Raw genomic sequence first — 25,935 nt, forward strand, 5'->3', positions numbered from 1 at the left:
AAGTATATTAAGGTTCGATGGACTTTTATAGGAGGCCCAAGCCCAAATTCGTCTTTAAAGGGGTTCTCTGAGTTGAACCAGAGAATGATATGCGGCCTTGATGAGACCATATTGATTCTCATTTGGAAGATCCAACCCCTTTATTGGCCGTCAAAGTGTAATTATCGATGCAAAAAATCGTGCTTCTCGGATCCGAATTAATCACTTCATCAATCACCATTCAATATCCGATCAATCAAATTATTGTACAAATGATTTGTACATGGGCCTATCTCGGATCACATAAATGAGACCGGTAGGGCAAAGAAGCCCCACCATACTTCTCTTTGTTTTCAAGTCCTGTTGATGCTCCATTCAACTGTTCAATTGCTTGATGACCACAATTTTTGATTTTTGAAATTGCTTGATTAACGCATAAAATGATTGCACGAGATGTAATATACAACATGATACATGTATCCTCTCGGGGTCAAGCTGGAAGTGAAGGAAGTAAGGCCACCCACTCTGTATTGGTCAGGTGGCATGTACTAATATTCAACAAAGTACAGTGGTAAATAACAGTGATTATAACCCGAGGGAGAGGGACCACCAACCTAAGGAGATGAGATTGCAAAAATCATGAATTACAATGATTACAAATGAATGAGAGATAGTAATCACCTCCATCAACGCTCCTCTTATTCTTCTACTTCACTTGCTGAGTTCACCGGCTCCGAAACTGGAGGTATACAGTCCACCTTGTAGCGCAATACCTATTACCAACATAACATGAGATTAGGGTCATAAACTTTGATTTGAAAAGACTATTTGCGTATTAGTCACCGCAATTGAGTTTCATTGTACAATAGGAGAATTGGGGGGTGGCCTTTGACCATGGACAAAATGGCCTGGATCGGAGACACTTTGCCTCAAAATCAAGATAGAATAAACCAACAGATGTAGACCCACCTCGACAGTAAAATTGAATACAGGTTGTATACTGATGAAACCGTTTTTTTTTTTTGTTTTTGATAATGAATGAAAATATAAATATATATATGGGGGAGTAGGTCCGGTGGATGGGCCCTCATACTCCAGCTAACAGGGGTTAGGGGTTTGACAACCACCTCATCCCTTCTCCTCTCTGCTAGGCTAGGCTTGACAGATGTTTCCAATGTCCAAAATTAGAAACAAAGAATATAGGTTACCATCAAAGCAAAATTATTTTTTGCTGTAGAACAAGACTAGGAGATGGTCAGTTATACCCGTCTAAGCTATTAATGGTTTCATACCATATTGTCACAAAACGTATGATTTGTTTCTCAATGGGGCATATGTATCTACTCTTGAGAATCTCCATTTCAGATGAATAAAATGCTTTATTCTGCAACAGCATTTCTCTGTTTAGTTTTATTTTTATACTTTTTTGATGACGAAGGAACCACCCCACAGGAGGGGCACTAATTGGACCCACCCATAAAGCATAAACCTACGGACAACCCGAAGCAAACCACCGCCCTGACCCGCCAGATAATTCGTGGTACCAAACTTGGTGAGGAGTCGAACCCAACCCAATGCTAGGCAAGGGCCCTTCCCCTTACGCTGGGGCAAAAGTGTCCCATTAAAGTTAATTGATCCAATAACTATCAGCTACTCCGCGGCTACTTCTCATTGCAAATACAGACTAAAGTTTTCAAAGAGATGATCCCGAACCATTCAATGGTGACTATTTTTTGAAACAAAAAAACTGGCAGAAAAAAGGCAGAGGATAGTACTGGGCTGAACCAAAAAAAGGCCATATGCCATACTGCTATGAAAGAACCATACTGAGGTTCATATCGAAACATCAGTATTTACCCAATATTATCCCACTTCCTTGAAGCAAATGGTCAAAATTGATATCAAAATCGATATCATGTCTCACACCAGTAGCCAATAAAATTTGAATTTACTCATACTCATCATTAATCACCACCACAGAAAATTTATGCATCGGTTAAGTCATTTGACAAAGTGCGCCTACCTTTCTGAAAAAGGTTGAATATGAATTGTCCCAGAGGAGCCTGTAGTGTCCAGCCATGACTGTGCAGAAGTTTCCCTACAACAAAATCACAAACTCTCATAGAGCGATAGTTACCATAGTGTGTAGTATCAGTAGCCAGCAACAATAAAGAAAAACTTACTTGGTCAGATTCATAGCGTCGGTAAGGCAAGATCAGCTGTGCGATAATAACATGTTCACAAGTGTACATAAACATCATTACGACTAAGCCAAAATGTAGAAAACAGAAGAGCCAAATGATGAGAATAGTAAAAGAAAAAGAGCCTATTTAGGATTGTACAAATAACCACACACAAAAAGCAATTAATATCAGAACAACAATGTAGAGGTCCTCGAAGTGACATTTACCGTTTTTTGCCCCAAAGAATCTGTGTGCTCCACGCTAAATCCGATATCCTGTCCACAACCATGTTAAGCATAAATTTTAGGGGAAATAATCCGTTTAACTTAAATGTCATGGATGTTCAAAGTGCAGCCCACACAATACATCAATGAAACTCAACAACTGAGTAACTAACTAAATTTCTCCCCTGTTAAACCTCGTCGTCACAACAGAAAGACTAGGATTACTAATGCTAAGCTATCATTAAACTTTCATTAATTTTACAGAGATCCTATGATTCCTCCCAAAGATGGTAAAATGGAGTGTACCACAAAGGAATGGGAAAGAAAGTAAGGGTAGAATTGTGTTGTAGTAGGCTAAGTTTAGAATAAACATTCCTAAGTTTTACCAGCTGCAAAACAAAAAGCCTGAGCCCACAACAGACTAATAAAGAGGACACCATATCCTAATTAACCCCTAAATCTCAGTTTTTTTTTTTATATGAAAAAGTTGACTTTTGATGAAATTCTTCCTCGTGAGTTGCGAATGAATAACTTCATCATTGAGCAGAAATGGCCATCCGCAATGCGCCTTTAAAAAAAGTTTAGTACAAGCCAAGCAAAAAATCATTTAAAAGCTTGGGGGACTATAGACCAAAGAAGAAGAAAAAAGCGTCTCCATATACCCCTGAATTTAAATGTATCAAGATCTCATTGTATCTCCTATTTTAGGCATAGACTGTATCGTAATTGTAATCGTGATCATATCTCTTTGTATCTTCTATTTTAGGATAGTATCTTTTGCTTTCTAGGTTTTCCTCTATCTAAACGTTTGGTAACATTGTATTATGTATCATTCAGTAATACAAAACTTCTTCATCTTGTCTTTCGTTGTTCTGTCACAACCAAGGTTCTGAATACCGTACCGGCTAGAGTACCGGTTTTCCTACTGGTACGGTATGTACCGGTACTGGTGAGATACCGGGTACTGCTTCGGATTTATCGCTATTAGTGTTCTTTTCCTACATAAAAGAATTTATTAGTATAATATACACATTTATTAAAAATAAAAAGTAGTCTAGTATTTGTCCGGTATCGCCCGGTATTGTCCAGTAATGGAAGCATAAAATAAATTTAAAAGTAGTCTGATACTGTCTGGTATAGCTGGTACCAAACGGTATTTGAGGCAAAACGGAATTAGAGGTGTAGGGTACCGGATTTGGACAATACTGGTACGTACCGGCGGGTACGGTATGGGATTCATAACCTTGGTCACAACCTCCAGTGACAAGCCAAGCAAAAAATCATCTGCATGGCAACCCAACCCGGTATAGTACAACTGTACGATATTATTTCTTTTGACCGCATCTGCATGGCTTTCAAACGTGATAATGTAGGTACCATGTTCAGGGCACTTGTAACTGGAAGGTATGCCCTGCTTGATCCTTTGGATGTTATGTTCATCTCAATGAATTCTCATTTGACCAAAAAACATATAGTACTGGAAAGAACAACAAAAAAAGGTTCGATTCTGCGCTAATCGTTCCCCAAAAATAATTCATCATGACTCTTTGTAATCGACTTTATTCGGCCATGTCTCTGGATTGCACAACTTTGATCAAAAATTGCAAGTTTTAACTGGAAAACATGAAAAAATGACAAATCTCACGGAAAAAGATTATAATATCTGTTTGCAAAATGTGAGAATACTTACTGGAAAAAAGATGGAAAGGAGCCATTCATGTATGATGAATACTATGAACTGAATTTTCATTAGCTCAATTGAAGTGATCACAATGAACAATCTCGTTGAATGAAATACTGCTATGAAGATGTGAGAGCATTACCAGGTTCACTTTGCCTTGCAACAATGAGAAATCCCAAGCAATATACGAGTTTAGAGATTCCACAGAAAATGAAACCTAGCAGAGAACCATGTTCATCAACTGTCTGAAAGGAAATTCCTATCAATGAAATATGCACAAGCTAACAGATGTTCTTAGCAACAACTGTCTACAGGATTAGCAATTCTAAGTTTCCAAACAGTTCACAGAATAACAAAGTTCAGACTTCCAAAAGATTCCATCATGAGGGTCGAAATCTAATAATGATGCTAATTTAATAACACGTCAAGAAAACATAGGCAGTGGAAGACAGGTCTAGAACACTGTACTGTACTGTTGCGTGACCCTGGAGTTTGTAAGTGTCGAAGTACTTTTTCACTTTAACCTTGCAGATACCACCGACCAACCTAGCTGCCTAGGTGTTAGATATAAGGTGTCACTTATCTATTTGTCGCCAGGATGTCAAGAAAGTGCCTCGCTACCTCTGTGCCCAATGATAGAGAAAGAGGCAATAGAAGACTGCAGTGTTGAAGTACTTTTTCTATTTAAGGTTGTAGACCCACCCACCAGCTTAGGCATAGAACTGTCACTTATCTATTTGTCGCCAGAATGGTTACAAAAGAGCCTCACTACATCTCTCTTGAGGTTCATGTTACTGAAGCAAACACAGCCATATTGTTCCTTTCCCCGATAAGCATACGTTTGGCTAAGTGAATGCCATGTGACAATTGTTTAAGATGTCCCTCCAAGTGTGATCCAGATGACGTGTGGTGGACCAAAATGATGACCATAGAGTTCACATATCAACAGACATGCAAAGAACATGCAGTAGATGTCAATTGTTAAGTACTTGATGTGGTCCATGAGAGGAGCAAGACAAAACAAGATTAAGGACGCATCCGCGTTTGGAAATGGTGTAGTCAAGCTTGTTTGGGATCCATCAAACAAGGAAACTATGTCTTCAGTCTTAGTAGAGTCCTATTTATGCTAGAGTCAGGATAATTATGGTTCAAAGTCAGTTTTTAGTAGTTTTGCGGTTCAAGGGTATTTTGGCAATTTACAGAATTTCTGGACATGGGTCATAGGGGTTGCTCATGGGTCATCTTGCGGGTCAAAAATTATTTTTTAGATCTTATTAGAGTCCTTTATAGTATTTCATAGGTTTCAGAAGAAAGGTTTAGTATGATTTGTTTCCTTCTTTGTTTTGGAAGTCTTCTAGGCTATAGAAAACGATGTAATGCCAAAAATTTGATAGAGTTGAATTGAGAAAATTTAGAGCTTTTGAAGCCTCTTTTATGGATTGTCTAATGCAATCAAATAGGTGTGATGCCTAAACCCTCTAGGAATGATTCCTAGAGCTTTCTTCTTTTTTATCTTTTATTCCTTTTTATATTTACGGTCAGCCCCCACTACTGTTCACGGGAACTGTTCACAGAACCTAAAACAGCCTTGTTTTGATTTCGTTTATCCTATTTAGCTATGCCTTAACCCTAATCCTTTCATTAGTTATGAAAACCCTAAACCTCCCTTATTGTCCTACATCATTACATTTTCTTTACCTCGGTAACCGGTCCAATGGACTGACTAATTGGTATGTACTGTAACGAGAAGAACGATAATAAAGAAAAGTAGGAAAGAAAACATAGACAATTAGACAGTGAACAAAACAGCTCATAACCAAGCACTGAAGGAGCAACTCTCAATTCAAAAATCTATATTCAATAGCTTTTCACAAGATTACCACAAAAATGCACTTCAGTACTGAGAAATAATAACTCTAGACCGTAGTTTTGAAAGTAAAACGAAAGAGTTTTAGCAGATGAGAATCACAAAACTAGATCAGCAGCAGTAGCTGAGCGACAACCAGCAAGAGTACTGTGAATGCTAACTTTCCTTTTTTTGAAGAATCAACTCAGATATTTATTGGTAAAGTGGAAAAGATAGAAAGTTTCAGCAGGGACAAATAGTTGAACAAGGGGAAAAGAATAGTAAAAGATAGTCAAGAATACATGTCACAAATAGCTCTCCAATATCTCTAAATCATGGACAAAGGAGTCCTCTTAGAAAGATAACGTCACTGAAGCCTGAAATGAAGACATGTCACAAACTTTTTTTCTAAGATGCCTTCAAGATATTCAAACTTGTCATAAGAGATTCTTCCATACCTCTCTAACACAATTGCCCAACATATAATTAAATGCATAGCTCCAAAAGAATACGAGCCTTTTTTTTTATCACTACAAGTCTAAAACTCTAACTAGAGTACATCATATTGCCCTGTAAACACGCAACAATAATGTAATTGACTACCAAATTCCACAAATAGAAGTGCAACCAACGTGGTCAAATCAAAATAACTAACCAAAATGCTCTAATTTTAACTAAGGGACCTAGGACTCAAATTTTTGTTCTCTACAGACCACCAAATAATATTTTTGTGCTGGCATTATTGTAGCATTGATTGATTGTTGGTGTTTGCCGCATTACTAGTGAAGAAGGAGATGATGGAATAATAACAATGGTGGTGTCAACGGTGTGTGATCCTTGTCGAGCTGTTAAAATTTCAATTCTGAGTGCCAGTTAACAGTGCTCCAACAAAAATATGATAAGTCTCTTAAGTGAGGATAATCTTTGAACTCAAAACATAATTCTTAGTTCTCATTCCTAGACTAGAAATTAACAATTGTAGTAGTTCGAGCTAAAGTAGCCCAGACACTGCAAGGGAGTAATAATGTCCTTATCGGATATGTACTTCTCAGACATGCTCTAAAATGTTCTCGACTCCTCCAGCGTGCCCTATTCAATATAATTATATTGGGTGACTTTGGCACTTACATGAAACTTTAATAACCCGCCCCCAATGACCTATGGTAAACCTTTTAACAGGAGCAATGTATGGCGTTCGTAGAACGAAGGCAGAAGAACCGTACAAGTGTGTGATTTATACAAGATGAAGCTTCAAGTTAGAGAGTAACATTAAGTAGAACTGTGAAAACAACATAATTGCAGGTTTCTTATAGACTTATACAAAGAAATCTGTTCACATTTTTCCATATTCACGTCCTACTCTTTGAAGATGTTCCATGGTTAGCATGTTCCTATTGTATCATGGCCAAATTCTGATTTCTGTGTTTGTGTCTGCGCATGCATGCACCTGAATTATAATTTCTCGAAAAAAAATATCATCACCCCTGATATTTTCATAAAGCAGGATCTGAAATTTCTCTAAGTAGGGTACCATTGTCTATCACATGTGAAGGTACTTCCTTGGAGCGCAATACTCACACATTATCACTAGGCAACTTTAATAGCTTCTAGAAACACATAAAGTAGCTATGTAAAAGCCAAAAACAGAAGAAAGGATCAGTTCCAGTTTGAAGAATTGAACTTTTGAACCAAAATACGAGGCTAACCTCAAAAGTTCTCCCAGCAGGAATGCTTGTTTCTTTATAGTCTTCATCTTTCCTGCAGAGAACAAATCGATTCATGATATGTGCGTTGACGAGAGTAGAATTAATGACCAGTGCATAAAAACTGCAACACCTACCTCCCTTCAGTGGTACCAGCAACCTCTGCTGTAATGAAGAAAGGGGAATTGGCAAAGACCTCACTGCAACAGCAGACACGCTAATCAAGAAATGAGGTTTGGACATATCAAAGTCAAAAGATTTGTAGTCCACCATCGAGTTAAACACCACATAAACTTGGAACATCAGCTATCTGTTTAATATTCCTGAACACGACCTAATATTCATGAACTAAAAGGATGCTCGTGAATCATCTAGCAGGAGGTGAAAAGATGCTTCACTTCGAAACAATGCACTATAGACATTTCAGAAACAGCAACTACTCATGTTGAACATGGAAAGTTGAAGATAAATTATTACTTTTCACCAATTTCCTTAATCATATGCTTCACCAGCTACTTTATTTGCAAAGCGTCAAAGACCCTTTAAGCTCGTCAGGCATGCTGAGCATGCTACAGAAGATGCAGACCTCACGTGCTCTTAGCAATGAAACCAGAAGAACAATGCTCTTAAGTCATAAGACTTCAAAAGAGTTCAAAGATGGCTGGACTACGTGTTACCAGATTGGAGGACACTTTCAGGCCTTCTTCACTAACAATTGGTGTAACAATATTTGTCTCTTCAGAATCTCGATCTTCTTACATAACATTTATACCATTGGGTCAGGTTTGATTGGTAAGACTAACAAAGACGGGACGTGTAATCTATTAAGGTGTTTAGTCCATACTGAGTACACAATTGATATACAAATCTCTTCACCACTAACAGCCAAGTAAATTATAACTAACAGCCAAGTAAATTATAACATATGGGAGAAGAAATCAGAAAGCATACCCCATAAATTTAATGAATCTTTCAAACTCGGAGGTATATACATCAACTGCTTCTTCCAGAATAGTTATTTGGTCCTTCTGTCTGCTCAATGAACAAGAGCACAAAGGTATTGTAAGCCCAAAAATACAATCACAAGAGCACGGCCATTATAATAGCTGAACAAGAGCCCAGCCGACACAGTTCATATTTACAGCTCAATTGATGCTAACAATGCTCAAGGAACTGGAAAGATTACAAGATATCTCACTCTTTTCTAGCTTCAAATTGCCCCAGTGATAGAGTAAGAAAAAGTCGAATATTGAGAACCATTGCTGTAAGGCTGTACAAAGGTGGTCCATAACGTTGTCGTTGCTCTTCCATGGGCCTAGTAATTAGTCATTTTAGTACAATGAGACCATATGTTTGACAAGTTGGAGCAAATTCAAATCAATGGTTTTATCAAACAATTTGCCCATTTTCAGTAGCATTCTTTGGGGATTGAACAAGTAACTAGAACACAAAATAAAGATACAAGAGGTCAAATACTCTTGCCCAAAAGCACATAGAAGTACCCGTGATCATCATTAATTTGCCGAATGAAATCAAGTAGAACCTGCGCCAAACAAAAGTATCGTAAGGATAACCTATACTTTAAGTTGTCCAACATGCAACGTAGTTCAAAATTTATACAGCTTGTCACGAATTAGCAGTTTAAATGTTTTCAGCTTCAGACCAATCACTACTGAACAACAGCAATCATTGTCAAAACAATTCATAAACTGGAGTCAAGAACTTAGGAAGACAGGCATAACCACATATGTTGGTTGAACAATCAGCCAAAAGAGGAATTACCTGTGGCACTCCAACCAAATACTTCACAAGCGTCTTGTAGACGCCTGTTGCGGAACCAAGCTGACTTAACTGTCTCCTCCTGAAATGAGTCATGTTTCATGAACAATCATTAATGTTCCAAGTATACCTGATCTGGAAAAAAGAAAACCTAGAAACGTTACCTCTCCATTTGTTGTTTCCAAAGCAGAGCATATCGATCCCGTATACTTCCACCTGAAATTACTAAAGTATCAACCTCAGCTTGCTTATTCCTCTCCGACCGCTCTCTCTGCTGTCTGATCAATGTCCCCCGAAAGTCTTGGGGCATATAGGTCATAACTGCAAATGTATCAACAAATTCCATCATTATTTGACCATGAAATAACCAATGAGAAACCTGAAGCACTCACCTGCAACGAATTCGTCGTTAATTCATAAAATATATCGGTAAGCATGAAGGGATTGGAACTTTATGCACGTTTAACTGTTGAATTGGTGTTCATTCAGCCTCGTGCTTTGTCCAGACCACGAACATCAGTTAATGTGGGTATTGCAGGGGGAGGGGGAGTGGGGGGTACAATGCTTGATGCGATAAACGAGAACTCATAAGCGAGTCTGTGCACGAAATCTGTTGTTTTACAACCCTAAGCCTTAATTTTGATTTTATAACAGTATTCAAAGACTTCGAGTCGTGGTTCAGCCATATAGTCCAAAGAATAGAGTCACCAACATTAAAATTAATTATTTAAGGCTTGGCATTGTAAATGGAAATATTAACATTGGCAAAGGGGAAATAGTCATGTTGTGCAAGTTACCAAGTGGCGTTAGGAGGATTGTTGTCCAGGCTATAGGTCTATGATCCAATAGGGTTCTGCCAGACTTGCAACAAAAAATTGAGCTATTAACGCCACCAACAAGACAAAGGGGTAGCAACTCGCAAGAGTATGACCCACGCATTGGATACTGCACACTTACTGCTCGTTTGTTAGCGGGATATGTTTTTGGAGGGGAGAAGGGGATATAATAAGATGGGAATAAAGAGGTGGATATGATTGAAGGGGGGATTATTTCAGAAGGAAGGATTAAAGGTTACTTGGTTTGTTTAGTTATTATAGAAGGCGGATATGAGGAGTTGAACAATGTGCAACGGTGTAAGATTCCTATTTTGCCCCCCTTTTTCCCACTTGTTCCGGTTGCCGGTGTCGGTGACTCTACTTCACCAATTCGACCATCAATCAAACTCTCCAAAACATATATGCAAACAAATTAAACCCACACTGATGTGCATATGCAGAGTCAAAACAATTGATGGTGAATCAATTTGCAATCTGGGTTTCAATTGAAAGTCTGTGTTTCTGTTTTCGTCTATGATTGTTCTGTATCGATTTCCTTTTTTGTTTTTTGAACATCCAAAGCCAAGGGGGCAGATGAAAAAAAGATCAAAATATATTTGGCCTGATCTAGAACCATGAGACTCCAAAATTGAGCTTTTTAGAACTGATGCCCCCTCTCGCATAGCATATAAAACAATTGATAGTGAGATTAATTCAACTTTTCAGATGAAGGATGGGGCCAACAAGGGTATTTGGGTAATGTTTCTATCCGGATTAAATTTGGAGACCATCGGGGATGTCTGAAACTTATCTCCCTCCAAGAGGATAAGTATATCCAAGGATTTCATATCCGGCTAGACAAAAACACAACAAACGTCAGATGTACCTCAACCCGGATTTCTAAATCTAGGTTCACCACATATCCACCTTCAATATCCTCCTAACCTATGTAGCACAAAAACATATACGAACTCAAACTCGGACACAAATATAGATACGGACATAGGACACGGAATTTCTTAAAAAATGGGGACACGGACACCATAGGAGACATGTATAAATAAATACTCCCTCCGTCCTAATTTACTTGTCTCAGTTCTATTCTAACCGGATAAAAAAAAACTAGTTATATCTTTAAATTGGTAATGAATTTTATATCCAATATGGATCTTGTTTGATAGATCTTGATTTGTTCTATACTACAATGTTTTCGAAATCACCTAAAACATTAAAAATTACAAGATATAATCAATTAAAAAGTGGCACGGACACCCAAAAGACAATTAAATTAGGACGGAGGTAGTAAATAATATTTATTGTATACCAGTGAAAATATAGTTTGGTATATAAGCTTGGAGCTTCAATATTTATAAGAAAGCATCATATATACATCATAAAACATAATATTTATTCCAAAATATATGAAGCAACTACACATTTACCCCCCAAAGTTGTAAAAAATTGCATATTTAACTCTTGCCGTGTCCCCATACGTCTCCCTCGCGTGTCTCTACCGTGTCCCTCCCCCAAAAAAATTAATTAAATTTATTGTGTCCCATACGTATTTTGCCGTGTCCCCCGCGTGTATCCGTATCGGACATGGGGACATGCCGACCTGTAGGAGTGCTACAGAGCTCCTAACAAACAGGCTGTAAGGGCTATGAAGCACGGATACTCTATTTTGGCCTCCGTATCACGTATCGTATCCGTATCGGATATTGATACTCTTCGGATATGTATCCGATGTGGGTTTTTTTTGAAGTATCCTACTATTAGAATTATTTTTTGGTATCCCGATACGTTTGGAATACGGGCGGATACGTTTGGATACATTTTGGATACGCGCGAGGGTAAATATGTTATTAATTAAAATAAATGGATTAAAATTGCAATTAGGACTATATTTTTCTTTTTCCCAAACCAATCGACCCTAAAAACACACCGACGATATCCTTTCTCCCGTCTCTTATCTCTGTCAACAGCCTTGTAAGTCTCTCATCTCTCTCTCTCGTTGGTAAATACAGTTATATATATAACTATATGTAAATATATCTCTCCCGGCATGTGAAATGGTGAACTTGTGTAATGAAAAACTTTAATCATTAATGAATTTTAGAAATTAAAAATCATATATATAATATATTTTTATTCGGGCGGTTCAAGGGACACCTAAAAAAACATCTAAAAAAACACCCCAAATCTCAATCTCATAGTTCCCGATCAAATTTTTATGATCCAAACCGTTCAATATGTGCAGAATGTGATTTTAAGGGTACTCACGAGAAATTTTCAAAAAATATGACCAGAAAGTGCTTGTTTTGAACAGTTTTTAATTGAACCATTCACCAAATTTGAACTAAAAGCTGCTCAAATCAAACCCTTCCCGGTCATTTTTTTTTCTAATTTCTCGCGAGTACCCTTAAAATCGTGTTCTAATCACATTGAGCAGCTCGAATCATCAAAATTTGATTGGGAACAATGAGATGTTTTTTTAGATGTTTTTACAAGTGTCCACGGAACCGCCCCGATTTTTATTTACTTTTATATTCAACGTATCGTATCCTTCTTTTTGGAAAAATCATGTATCTGCGTATCCGTATCATATCCGTATCCATATCCGTACTTCTTAGCGTTAGGGTATTTAGAGACTGCGCACGGTCCCCAACAAGGTTTCTCTCAAATTATTACTCTCATTTCTCTCTCTCTCTCTTTTCACTCATTACCCCAAAAACCTCCCTCAAAACTAAACCAAACAAAGTCCCAACCCTCAAGGACCACTCAATAGAAAACTCATGACAGTGGCAATACCTAGGCAAAATGAGGACAACCAAGGGAGCTTACAAAATCTTAAAAGCACCAAACCACATAGACTCCCTAATTCTGCTCCCCACCAAGGCATGTAGTGACAAGGTGCTTCCATGGGGCAGGGATGATGTTCATGTAGCCCCTAAAAACGACAACACATGTCACACATAGCACTTGATCACAAGTGCAGGCAACTATGAAAAGATTTGACAGAATCTACTCAATGCATTGCTTTAAATTTGGTGGAGATTTACACTTCGGAGGACAGTTAGATTAATAAACGATCTACATAAAAACTGAAATTAAAATACTCAGATAAAATTCATAAACATCACAATTCACGAACACCGAATAAGCCCTCCAATACATAGAAACTCAATCTAAAAACCAACCTGTGTTGAAAACAAATTCAGAATTCTTGGACTGGAAGAACTGTAATGTCTTCAAAGCATTGTCGAACTTATCTTTTAGCCGCCCAAGAATAGAAGCAAGCTCTGCATCTTCAGTTGTTGACTGTTGTTGAAGCTGGGCCACAGTACAAGTGCAAAATTAGAAATTATCCGCTCAATTTTTTACAATTGTTTAGACTTGTGACTCTGTGACATTGACATCAACAAGTCCAAGCAAAAGACAATTGAACAAGAAAAGATTTGACAATGTGAAGATACACCGGCATTATAAAGAGAATGCAATGTGGAAACTTCCACTGCATAATGGCATATTCAGCAAAAGATAGGAAATTTCAGTAACTTAGAAAATGTAAGAAACCATATATCTCACCGCTTTTGGCCAATGAGAGCTTTCTAATAGGTAAATAATTTCCTCTAATTGTTCTCGGTTCTTCCACATGTTTTCATCAATTTTGTGGGGAGGCTGGCACTCTGCTTCGTGTACCAACAAACGTTCTCCTGTAAAAGCAATAATTATGAATATAAGTCTCATTGTACTATAAGAGTGTTATTACGATGTCGTCCAACATATTTGCAGTTCTTTGAAGTTTAATGCACCAATGAATGCAAATGTGGGTGTATAGTGTTACCAGTACAGAATGAACAAAACAAAAGATTAACATATTTGCATATTCTAAAAACATCTGAACAGAAACACACGAAAAGTAGGAACCCAGAAACAGGAATGCAGTGACTGGCTTGTGGCTTGTTGGAGGTCCACCTAAAGATTCTAAACACATACAGCTACATTAGACTCAGTCTAGCCTGATCTAGCTCACTGGTTGTGACTTGAAAATTGGCTAAATTGTACCGACATCTGCCCTAATTATAACTACAATCAGCAATATTACATTTCGCACAAGGATTCAATATAGCTCGCCTCAGAACCAATTTCCCTTCACACCGATAATGCCGTTCAGTGATTCTTCAGTGATTCATCGGGGAGCGAGTACGTACAGGCATTTCCTTAACTCAAAAATCAAACATACAAGCAGGTCCTTTGGATTGTGAGAAAGGGAGCGACACTAACGGGAGCCCTTTCTCACCAAATATCATCATTTTACCAAATTTCACAAATGAAAGAGGAAGGATCCAATGAAAAAAAAAACTTTTTCTGTACTTTTCTCTCCATTTCTCACCAAATCACTCAACCCAAATGAGTGATTCAATGAGAAACTCTAGTCCTTTCTTTTCTTTCCTAACCAAATCACTCAATCCAAAGGGGCAGGAAATGTGAACTATTTCTATCATCGTAAGTCTATAACAACAACTAACTCATCGCGTATACTAGGGGGTAGAAAAGAAAGTTAAGTACGCAGAAAAAAAATTCAAAAATTAACTTAATCCATTAATTGAAAACAATACCTTCGGTGAGCGACACGTCCTTGCACAGATCGGTGGCCATTGACCGGATTTCAGTCGTGAGACGATTGACGTCGCCGGAGAGAGGAGCGAAGGGGTACTTATCGTAGTAAGAAGCCAGAAAGGCCCTCGTTATGGGCACCAGACCTTCCATCGAAGCCATATTCGAACCACAGTTGAGAGATTGACGGAACCGTGGAGTGTGATTTCGATCGGTTAGGTTTTCTGTATGAATGTGTTGATTGAATTCGAAATTTTTCGTGTCGATAAGGAAAGGGTAGAGAAAAGGGTAAATCAATTGGCGGAAGGAACCGCAATGAAGAAGAGGAGATGGAGTGGGATTTTCGCCAGGGGAATATTGGAAAGGTTTATTCCTTGTTCCAAAGGGAAGCAATATTAACGGAGTACCTACTCGTATTATGTCACCCCCACACTGCTTTTCCCACCCTACTTTTACTACTCACAGAATAAAAGTAGAAGTATCTTTTCTACTCCAATTAATTAGGGATGATAATTTCGACGTACCCATAGGTATCCGAATCATAATCGACCAAAAAATTTCCCCGCAAATGCAGATATGGTGGAGGATGTGAGATAATCGAACAGGTTCGGTTCAGTTGTGGTTCAGCTAATATCCGAACCGAAACAATGTAATTATAAAATTACCCCTTTATATACTATCTCTGTCCTAAAATAAATATCTACTCTACAAACAAGAACTTAAAAATAATTCACTTTCTACTATAAGGAAAAGTTCCAACTCATAGATATATAGTAAATTGTTGAAAAAAAATTGAATTTTTCTTAAAAAATTTGTAATATTTTTAAGTTCTCGTTTTGCAGATTAGACATTTATTTTGGGACAGAAAAATTTTATACATACATAGGGTTTGGTCTTTTCTCATTTGGTCACTCCACTCTCTAGTTTCCAAAGCATCGATTTGAGGTCTCTCTCCCCCTCTCCTTCTTTGTGTTTGTCTCCCTCCATCTCTCGACTCTCGTCATCTCTGTTTTCTAGGCTATCGATTTGAAGCACTTGACACTCTCCAAGGCTGACAATAAAAGCCCTAGCTCGGTTGCTTCGTCATCGGCGGTTTTCCCGTTGCCAGTAGCTTCTCTGTTCCTAAGATCTGTCTCTTGTTGTTACAATTCAATTTGTGGTTTGAGTTTTTGTGATTGAAAACCAAATGATGAAAACAAGTCATTTGGGTAGGCTTTCGGTTCGGTTCGGTTCGGAGGCGGGTTGGGTATAATTTGTATAAACTAATTTTTTTCATCTTGAATTCGGTTATCCATTTGGTTCCGGGATTATCCGAACCCCGTTTGATTTGGTTATGGTTCATTCCTCTTCTTCTTGTTCGGGGTATTGGGGCGGAATTGGGTAGGCTTTCAATTTCGAGGGTAGGGTACGAATATGTCAATATCCGCTCCGTCGTCATTCCTAATCTAATATGATAATCATCCTTCTACAACCACTCTCATTTTACACATCCAATTGCACATACACTCACATAAGTGTTGAGGCCCACATACACCAATGGGTGCATTGTGTGTGGGGCCCAACACTTGTGTGAGAATGTGTGCATTTGGGTGTATAAAAATAGGTGTGGTTATAGAGTTCTTTATATGAAGGTAGTATAGCGATATTTTCACTTCAAAATTTACTGTCTGGACTCCAAAAGTGGAGTGTAAAATTTAGGGCGCTGCTATTCGCAGCCCTTTGTTTTCTCTCATAGCCCACTACATTTCGGTAAATGGTTGTTGAAAATCATACATAACATTTCGGTAAATAACTGTTGAAAACAAGATTGTATTTTGGTAACTACATGTTGAAAATATGTTCAACTCTCGGTAAACAACTGTCAAACATACATTTTCGGTAAATGGCTGTTGAAAAAAATATTATATTTCGGTAATTGGATGTTGAAAATATATCTCAATTTCGGTAACTAACTGTCGAGTATAATTGAAAATTTTTAACGGGCTATGGGAGAAAATAAAGGGCTGCGAATAGCAGCGCCCCAAATTTACCATCTTTTCTGTGGGTGGTTTTAGGCAAGTATCTTTTAAGGTATTCAGCTCGGTTCGTATCATTCCAACAACTGATGGGGAGTACCTCAGTACTCAGTATACGATCGCATGCAATAACTGACACTCCTGTTACACCTAATGTCCACTTCAATTCACACTCCCAAAGTGGAATGCACTGCACTTTTAGAGTGCAGATGGTATCTTTGCGCTTGGGGCAATGCCGTAGTTTGTGGCTATTGTGAGGTAATAACCGAGGCACGTCAATTGTCGATTGAGTGCAAATGGTATATTTTAGAGTGCAAAAATCAATTCGATAATATCTACAACACAAGCCAATTTATTGGGTGCTTCTGCAGCATTTGTGACAGTGCACCAACACCTTTCTAACACCACACATTTTAGTGGCGCGCGAGATCACTGAATAATTGTGACGTTTTAAAAAATTCAACTCGTTGCTTAAAAGGATTTCATGAAAGGCAAACTAAATTTAGACTTTTCACATAAATGACAAAGTTTAGTACGAAATTAAATTTTACAAAATTAAGTTTAATCAATTAAGCTTTTACCTATAAATCAACTACATTTTGTTACAAAAAGATTTAATTGCAAGTTAAGCAATCTAATCTACTGGAAAACCCATATATGACTCCACCAATTCTTGAACCTCAATGTACTCCACGCTCTTCGTTGTTGCGTCGTAGAGGGAATCCCTACTCCAGTCTACACCTACGTGAAATATATATATATATATATATATATATATATATATATATATATATATATATATATATATATATATATATATATATATATATATATATATATAGACACACACACACACACAGTTGGGATTACCATAAAAAGAATCATACATGAAGGCCTCGATCATCAGTGTACCGTAGTTCTGTAATTATTTGGAAGTGCATGCCAGATGCTCAGTGACTTGTCTTTTTTTGAATGGAGAAGTATTATAGCTAGGGAGAATGTGTTCTATAAGCAATCTAGATATTCTTCCCGGTCTTTTCTAACTCACAATAGCACCTTGATCCTGACGAAGCATGGATAATTTGCAACCTACATGAATAATTAATGTACAACCACCCCGCTCAATGTCTCTGTAGTATGGATAATTGAGCAAAATAGGCTTACTCCTTCAAGAAGATGTGGTCCATGTGGAGTACCAATGGCCCGATGGTAGCCTGTATCTTGACTAAATATAGTTTTTTTTTTTTTTTTCTTTTTTCCAGCCTCTGCCAAGAAGCACAACCTAATTAATACAATCACATAGAACTACAAAATACTCCATTAGTTTCGTGTGTTTTAACCCCTATTAAGAAAGACCAAGCATATATAGTAGCATGTTAAGGCTTTCAGGATCAAACTTAAGGTTCAATAAACACGTCAAAATTAAGGTTCTCAGGTATGGTGAAACCCTAAACTATCGCAATTGTATTAGCAAGTGTAATTAACCCAGGATTGGGGAATGTACGTTGTAGTGCCTTGCTACACTACAACCTTGTAGTGCACTACAACTCGATCTGCATTTTGGCATTTGTTCAAGTAAACAAAAGTAGCCAAACAAGCGAAACTGATAAGGCTCTAGAAACTTGTATTATGTTTTGCCGACCAACTGACCAAGAGTTCAAAACTTTTTAATTTTCCAAAGAAAGCAATCCTAGCTGGCAAGAATATAAAAGGGATAAAATTAATTAACTAATTGGTTGTCAGAGATCGCAATATTTTCTACTCAAAATTGTACAGTTTATAAAAAAAATTTGGTGCATAAAATTGAAGTGCAGGTATAGTATACTACTCTGTTCAATTTCTACTCAATATTCTCTCGTTTTACGCACGTGCTAAATAACAATCATGATGGTTTTAAGTTATCCAGTCTACAACTTGTTATACGTGGAATCAATATTTTGTGTAATCTCTATCTTTCCCTCTATAATAATTAAGGTATTAAGAAAAATAGATATTTTTTCCAACGTACCTCTAACATCACCTTTGACAACCACTAATATTGTCAATAGTCTTGTAGATAAAACCATCAAAAATGTGTGCCGTGATTGATTTGCTTCGTTCTCGCCATATCAAAATTTGTTGTGCTTCTCACATACAATCACTGATGGCCTCCATGATCATATTCTATATTTTTTATAAGGTTTATTTCACATATTTAGCTATAATGTTCGGTTGATTAGGATTATCTATTGATTCTATTTCATCCAGGGGAGGCCTTTATTTTATTTTCCATATTTCATATCTTAGCAGCATCTAAGTTTTATTATTAGATTTTCAATATCACTGGGAAACATTTGCATTGATCTTGTAGTAATATTTATGGCGGGTTTGTTGTTTATGAAGCCTTATTGCTTTCATATTTTGATAGCATGGGCATCATGGGGCACATGTTCTTTATATGCAAATTAAAATTTTCTGGGTCTATGATTAAAAAACAAAAAACTTGTGGGTCTTTACATGATACTCCATAATATTGCATTATTTAGTATTGTGGGTCTCATGGGATCCACCTCATTTTAGTTATATTAAATATTTTAATATTGTTTTATATTTGCACTATCAAAATTAAATTAATAATTAACTAATTTAACTTTTTGAAGGCTGCAAATGAAGATGAAAACTACAACCCGATTTTTAAATATGGTGTAGATAATTCTTGGAACATAATAACATTTGATGAAATTTAAAGTGCATTTTACAGGAGCACGAGGTCTGAAAATTATTAGCCGTTCGCGACTTTTTCCCACGATCAAATTAAAAAAAAAGGTGTGAAAATTAGTAATTTTATAAAATTAAATGTGTCTTATATATAATAACCCGTTCAATAAAATTCACAACAAATTAATTAGAGTTTAAACAACACCCTCACTACACCTAAGTACAACTACACAACTCTTGGCCCAATTATTGCGCCAATTCAACATCAAATGATTCAAAACAAGATAAATTAATTAATAACAAAAGAGGGCGTGAAAATTAGTAATTTTATAAAATTAAATGTGTCTTATATATAATAACCCGTTCAATAAAATTCACAACAAATTACAGTTTAAACAACACCCTCACTACACCTAAGTGTAACTACACAACTCTTGGCCTAATTACTGCCCCAATTCAACATCAAATGATTCAAAACAAGATAAATTAATTAATAACAAAAAGAGGCTTAAGTACGCGGATCAAAAAAAAAAAAAAAGAGGCTTAAGTACTGCTCCATACAATACACATCAATCATAATGTCTCACTACTTAAAGTTATTCAAGAGTCAATTTCAAATTGAATAATAGCTCAGTAGTCTAGAATGGCTTAAAATAATTGGTACCAAGTTACTATCAAAAGTCGTTAGAGTTATTATTATTAGAAGACACAGGTGGAAAGAGTTGGGGGCCATACCATATGTCAAGGTTGTTGATCGCATGGCATTCAGTTTGTATATATGCGTAAATTAATATTTTACTATTTATCTTTAACGATTTTTCAAGGGATTTCGGGAACATTAACCCTAAAATACACTGAATTTTGCAAACTATTAGGCCCTTATTTATCCTTATACAAAAATTACAATTTCAAAATAATCCAAAAATCTATGTACATTTGTTTAATAAAAGTAACTTCAGAGCGACTCTAGTTTTGACACGAATTCCAAGCAACGTTGGCCCAGACTCCGTTCCAGGGGTCCCACCTGTATCAACTGCTTCACTGTGGAATCCTGCACACTCTGGCAAATTGAACGCCGAAGCAAACGATTTGCCAGGATACAAACGTATCCTGAGTGATAATTCACTAAGTAGAAATCCTAAAACCCAATATCACAATATGCAGATCAACAATATAATAATTCATAATACACCGAAGGTACAAAATAATAACACATCGTCTTTTTCTTTACTATCCATCATCTTACATGTAATCTAAGGATTCTCTCCGCGAGATCCTTTCCTCCCACATCCACTAACTACAATCGTCTCATGGGTCCACCCTTCCTCTTGCTTGTCCTGCACCAGGGTTCTAGGTGAGCGCATCTAAGTTATGTACCGAGTATGTTATCACTTAAGACCATAACAGGAGGATCGAGTCATCCCATGACGCATCGTACATTAGGGTCGGACATCCACTACCCTACGCTAACTATAACCGTCTCATGGGACCCATTCTCTTTCTCCAAGAGAAACTTCCCATGACGTATCATACATTAACGTCTCACTAACTATAACCGTCTCATGGGACCCATTCTCTTCCATGAAGAGAAACTTCCCATGACGTATCATACGTTAGCGTCACAACACCGGGCCCCTCAGGTAACCCATTTCAACACAGGGCCCCATAGGTTACCCTTGCCATCACTATGGCTCAATTCACAATCCACACAATACTCACACTTTCAACACTTTACCATTTTCCATTTACTTATCATCGTCTACATGATTCACTACTCGTAACCACCCCGGGAACCTATTTGTCCAATCTACAGCTACAACAAAATATCACACGGTTCAACATTTCAACTAAAAGTACTAACAACACATAACCATGCGATAAAATTAGAGTAACACTGCAGGTACAGAAATTTTGGGACCGAATCCGGACCGACGGCCGCCGGCGAGCCATCTCCGGCCACCGGACGGCCGATCCGAGCCGTCCAAAAATACATATACACATACGAAAAGGGGTGCTCCGATCAAGCACCCTACACACCTCGGATGACGTTGATTCCCGCGTGGGGCCCCTCGGTTTTTTTTTTTAGAATTTTTGGACGGCTCGGATCGGCCGTCCGGTGGCCGGAGATGGCTCGCCGGCGGCCGTCGGTCCGGATTCGGTCCCAAAATTTCTGTACCTCTATCATTTTTGATAAAATTAATCTTGTCATAGAATTAATCATACGAGTAATAAAATAATATTTAGTCAAACAATTAATTACTGCACTTAAAATTAAGTCTATTTCTCTCATTAAGAAATTTTATAAAACATTTCTACTATTTAAACATTTTCTTTAACTCTCATATTATTTATAGATTTTACAAACTAATTTTTTTTATTGAAAAATGCTTATTGCTAAATTTAGTATTTACTAACTATATTAAATATTAATATGAGATTTTTATAACAACAAAATTATGAAAGACTATTCTAGTCAATATTTATTAGAGTTAAAGATTAACTAATATATAATCTAAAATATTTCTTGTTTACAATCTAAATAAATTTTTACTAATAAAATATTCTTGTTAATATTTCATAAATATTTATCTACTACAATAATTTATTAACCACGTAAACGTCCACTCAAATACAAATTAACAATGCAACATCAATAATAATTTAACAAAAAAACATTTGTTAAACGATCATAAATTTTCACATGGTATAACACTAATCATTCCAGCACAACCGGACTGAATTTTAATATAAATAGGACTAAAAATAAATTAACAATTTAACAGCAGATCATCATCTTAAATAAATTTTAAATCTAAGTAATTCAATTAAAATGCAGATAAAGTTTTGGGTTTCCGAAAAACTACCTCAAACGCGATTCTAAGTCCGAATAAGTGTTGTACAGAGTCCGTAGATCGCCATGGTGATTTTGAAATCTCGGGGTAGCGTCCGACGGCACTCTGATAGGGCCCGCAGCAGCGGTGTGCCCACGAAACTCACGGTGTGCACACACTTATGGCCACAACTCTCTCTCTCTCTCTCTCTCTCTCTCTCTCTCTCTCTCTCTCTCTCTCTCTCCTAGACTCAACAATATAAAATTGGGAGTGAAATAATATACTGGTGTTCAATTTTCGAATTTATGTGGGTATGTATAATGAGAGAGAATAAGGCAGTGAGAAGGTGAGATGATAAGTGTAGAAGTGGTAGAATGAGGAATGAGAGTGATACTGATAATGATAAAAAGATGGGGGACAAGTGTCACATTTGGGGGGTTTTCAATTCACATGTATGTGGACGCATGTATGTACATGGTGAGAATGTATCTGGACGCTTTTATGTATAGGATGAGAGATAGAGAAGTGGAGAGTTAGTTTGAATAGAGTTCTACTTAGGGTTTAGATATGAAAGATAAGAGATGAATATGAATCACTGATTTCTTGTATATCTAAAGTTTAAATACATATCTTATACAATAATGCAAATAATATCAATTGTACACATAATAATATATTTTAATTATTCAATCTAATTAATTATTGAATTAGAAATTTAACAATATAAGTTTGTATAAAAAAAATTGGGTCAAAAATCCGGGTCGTTACATTATCTCTATGCATACATGTAATAAACTAATCACGTGTAGTCTACGTAATATTTATTTTAAAGAATTGAAGAAAAAAAATCACCCTCTATGCTATTGTCTACCTATTCACTTAATTGTTAGTATTTAAACTCCAGACAAAAAAAAAAAAGCAGCAACAACTCTTATTTTCCTTTTTTTTAAATTTTATTTTGAGCATTAATAAATTATTAGAATTAGGTAAAGGGAAAAGTAAGGCTTGGGAACACGTCACATATAACATTGGAATTTCATAAGAGCATTCGGCGCCAAGTCCTTAATTAGGAAAAAAAATTACAAATACCTTTTTTCAACAAAAATAATGACCCATGTGATCATCAAATTCCGAATATCCCATGAATGCCCTTATTACCAAATTAAAAATCATGTCATTGTTTTCAAAATTAAACAATAAATACACAATTAAAAGCGTTTAACTTACCCATTAACTTTTTCAAACTCAACTCAACCATCCACCCATGGGCTGTCAACATGGTAAGAGCGAACATGCGCTTGCAACATAGCAGTGTTCGATTCCCCTTGGAGACAAACCATGATTTAAGTAGGGGGCCATGGCAGTGGGTTGGCTTGGCTGTAGCCTGTAGGGTTATTCCTTGGTTAAAAAAAAAAACCTCAACTCAACCAACAAAATATATATATATATGTATATATATATATATATATGTATGTATTAAATTTACTCACAATTTTTATAGAATTTTTTTATATTATATTTGCCTATATCTCGTGTTCGACATAAGATGACTGAAATCAACTCTTCACTTGGAAATTAACAACTGGTAAATTTATCAGTGACATAAAATTATTAACCATTTGATGAATATATCAGAGCAATATTAAACGGGAACGATAACTCGTTCACTTGAAAATATTTATCAACTGAAAAATCACCAAAATGGATGCTATATGTTCAAATTCGGTAGATTTATCACCTAGAATATATCTGAATAATGATAACTTTTGCAAATTCAAATGACAAATTTATCAATTCAAACAATGATGGTAAATTGATAAATGAGAGAGAGAGAGAGAGAGAGAGAGAGAGAGAGAGAGAGAGAGAGAGAGAGAGAGAGAGAGATATGATAAATTAATTCGTATAATTACTTTCGTTTAATGTATATGGGCGCGTTAAAATATGATCTAATTATAACATTATCTTGTTGATGGGATTTACCATAAGTCCATCCTCAAATTCATGACCCAAGTGTAAATATTCCATTTTATAAAGGTGCTATTGGTACTACGCTTTGCTTATCGCAAGGGATAGATGGCTGGATGAAGGAGAATAGATAGCTTTAAACACAAATGTGTAGGCATGGATTTAGATACAAGTGGAAATTTAGAAGCATGGTTTGGCACTCACATGTACTGACAACCTCATTGGATTGTGTGATTTTTGCTCATTTGATGAGAAAAAGATGGGTGGTTTGGATTTGGCTTTTTTTTTTTTTTTTTGTTCTTATTCAATTTTTTTTTTTTGCATTTTATTAGTTTTTTATTAATTTTTTTTTTTGTAGATTATTGCTTCAATCATACGAGAGGAATTTAAAAAGTAAAAAATTACTATCGAAATTCAATTTTTTTGAATAAAGATAAAAAAAATTGGCTTATTGACTTATTTTCGTCTTTATTCAAAAAATACATTTCGATTGTAATCTTTTACTTTTTAGATTTTTCTCCCAATGATGAAGAAATAATCCTCAAAAAAATTGACGACAAATTAACAAGTGCGATTTTTTTTTTAAATAAGAATAAAAAAGTAAACAATTTTTAACTAAATCAACAGTGAAAAAGAGAAACCAAACTTCTCAAATTGGTTATCTCATTTCTACCCCAGTAATGAACCCACTCATGTATACCTCATCAAATCTCTCAATTTAAAGAGGCCGCACATTATTCGATGAGTGTTGGATTCCTGGCATATTTTGTGAATTTTTACTCTACCTTCACGGAACGATTCTTCTACAATAAGAGAATAAATTTTACACGGACCCTCCGTGTATACGGGAGGGTCCGCCGAACCAATTACATGAAGACAGCTCAGCTTTTGCAGCTGAGTAAAAAAGACAAACGGCAAAAAAAAAAATTCATTTAGGATCCTATAGAACAGAAACTTGATTATAAGAGTCATAAAGACAAAATTTAATTATGACACTTTAGAATAATATGATCAGAATAACAAGATCTTTGCACCGGTTCAAACGGATTGAAAATTAGAACACTTAACTTTTTAACCATATTTTTAAATAAATAAATAATCTAAAAAATTATGCATTCTAATTTTTAATCCGTTTGAATAGGTGAGAAAATTTGATCATATTATTCTAAAGAAACATAATTAATTTTATCTTTATGGCTCTCATAATAAGATCTTTGAACAAATTCAAACGGAATAAAAATTAGAGTGCATAATTTTTTAGATTATTTATTTATTTAAAAATATGGTTAAAAAGTTAAGTGTTTCAATTTTCAATCCGTTTGAACCGGTGCAAAGATCTTGTTAGTCTGATCATATTATTCTAAAGTGTCATAATTAAATTTTGTCATTATGACTCTTATAATCAAGTTTCTGTTTTATAGGATCCTAAATGAAATTTTGTTTTGCCGTTTGTCTTTTTTACTCAGCTGCAAAAGCTGAGCTGTCTTCGTGTAATTAGTTCGGCGGACCCTCCGTGTACACGGAGGGTCCGTGTAAAATTTATTCTGCTATAATAAACATCTGCGCGTCAATCCGCGGCAGAAAAACAAAAGGGCCCAAT

The 25,935-nt window shown here is 36.2% G+C and overlaps 1 protein-coding gene and 1 non-coding gene across 4 annotated transcripts; one reads left to right on the forward strand and one right to left on the reverse strand.

The window, feature by feature from the left end:
• Nucleotides 1–383: 383 nt before the first annotated feature.
• LOC131323246 (uncharacterized) lies at nucleotides 384–15,252 on the reverse strand. Of its 3 annotated transcripts, XM_058354934.1 has the most exons (15): nucleotides 14,830–15,252; nucleotides 13,796–13,923; nucleotides 13,408–13,540; nucleotides 9,560–9,716; nucleotides 9,399–9,477; nucleotides 9,119–9,159; nucleotides 8,815–8,931; nucleotides 8,568–8,648; nucleotides 7,754–7,816; nucleotides 7,620–7,671; nucleotides 4,210–4,284; nucleotides 2,390–2,437; nucleotides 2,163–2,198; nucleotides 2,003–2,077; nucleotides 384–752 (listed from the first exon to the last, which is right to left on the reverse strand). In XM_058354934.1, exons 1-15 carry the CDS (start codon nucleotides 14,987–14,989, stop codon nucleotides 678–680), a joined length of 1,320 nt encoding a protein of 439 aa, XP_058210917.1. In that variant the 5' UTR covers nucleotides 14,990–15,252; the 3' UTR covers nucleotides 384–677. The 3 variants fall into 3 exon arrangements, 2 of the variants coding, with proteins under 2 accessions (XP_058210917.1, XP_058210918.1); XM_058354935.1 differs by lacking the exon at nucleotides 8,815–8,931; XR_009199136.1 differs by lacking the exon at nucleotides 384–752 and having other exon boundaries at nucleotides 4,210–4,312.
• On the forward strand, nucleotides 10,799–10,884 carry LOC131325003 (small nucleolar RNA SNORD36). Its single transcript, XR_009199571.1, has one exon. It is a non-coding gene; the product is annotated as a small nucleolar RNA SNORD36 (small nucleolar RNA).
• Nucleotides 15,253–25,935: the final 10,683 nt, after the last annotated feature.

Source organism: Rhododendron vialii, chromosome 4a (assembly GCF_030253575.1).
Source record: "Rhododendron vialii isolate Sample 1 chromosome 4a, ASM3025357v1".
Classification (NCBI taxonomy): Eukaryota; Viridiplantae; Streptophyta; class Magnoliopsida; order Ericales; family Ericaceae; genus Rhododendron; species Rhododendron vialii.

Coding starts and splice junctions, on each gene's coding strand:
- LOC131323246 (XM_058354934.1), bottom strand. CDS start 14,989: ATGGCTTCGATGGAAGGTCTGGTGCCCATAACGAGGGCCTTTCTGGCT. Junction 9,717..13,407: donor TGAATTTGTTTTCAACACAG/GTTGGTTTTTAG, acceptor ATACATTTGCAG/TTATGACCTATATGCCCCAA. Junction 8,649..8,814: donor CAATTTGAAGCTAGAAAAGA/GTGAGATATCTT, acceptor TTCATTGAGCAG/ACAGAAGGACCAAATAACTA.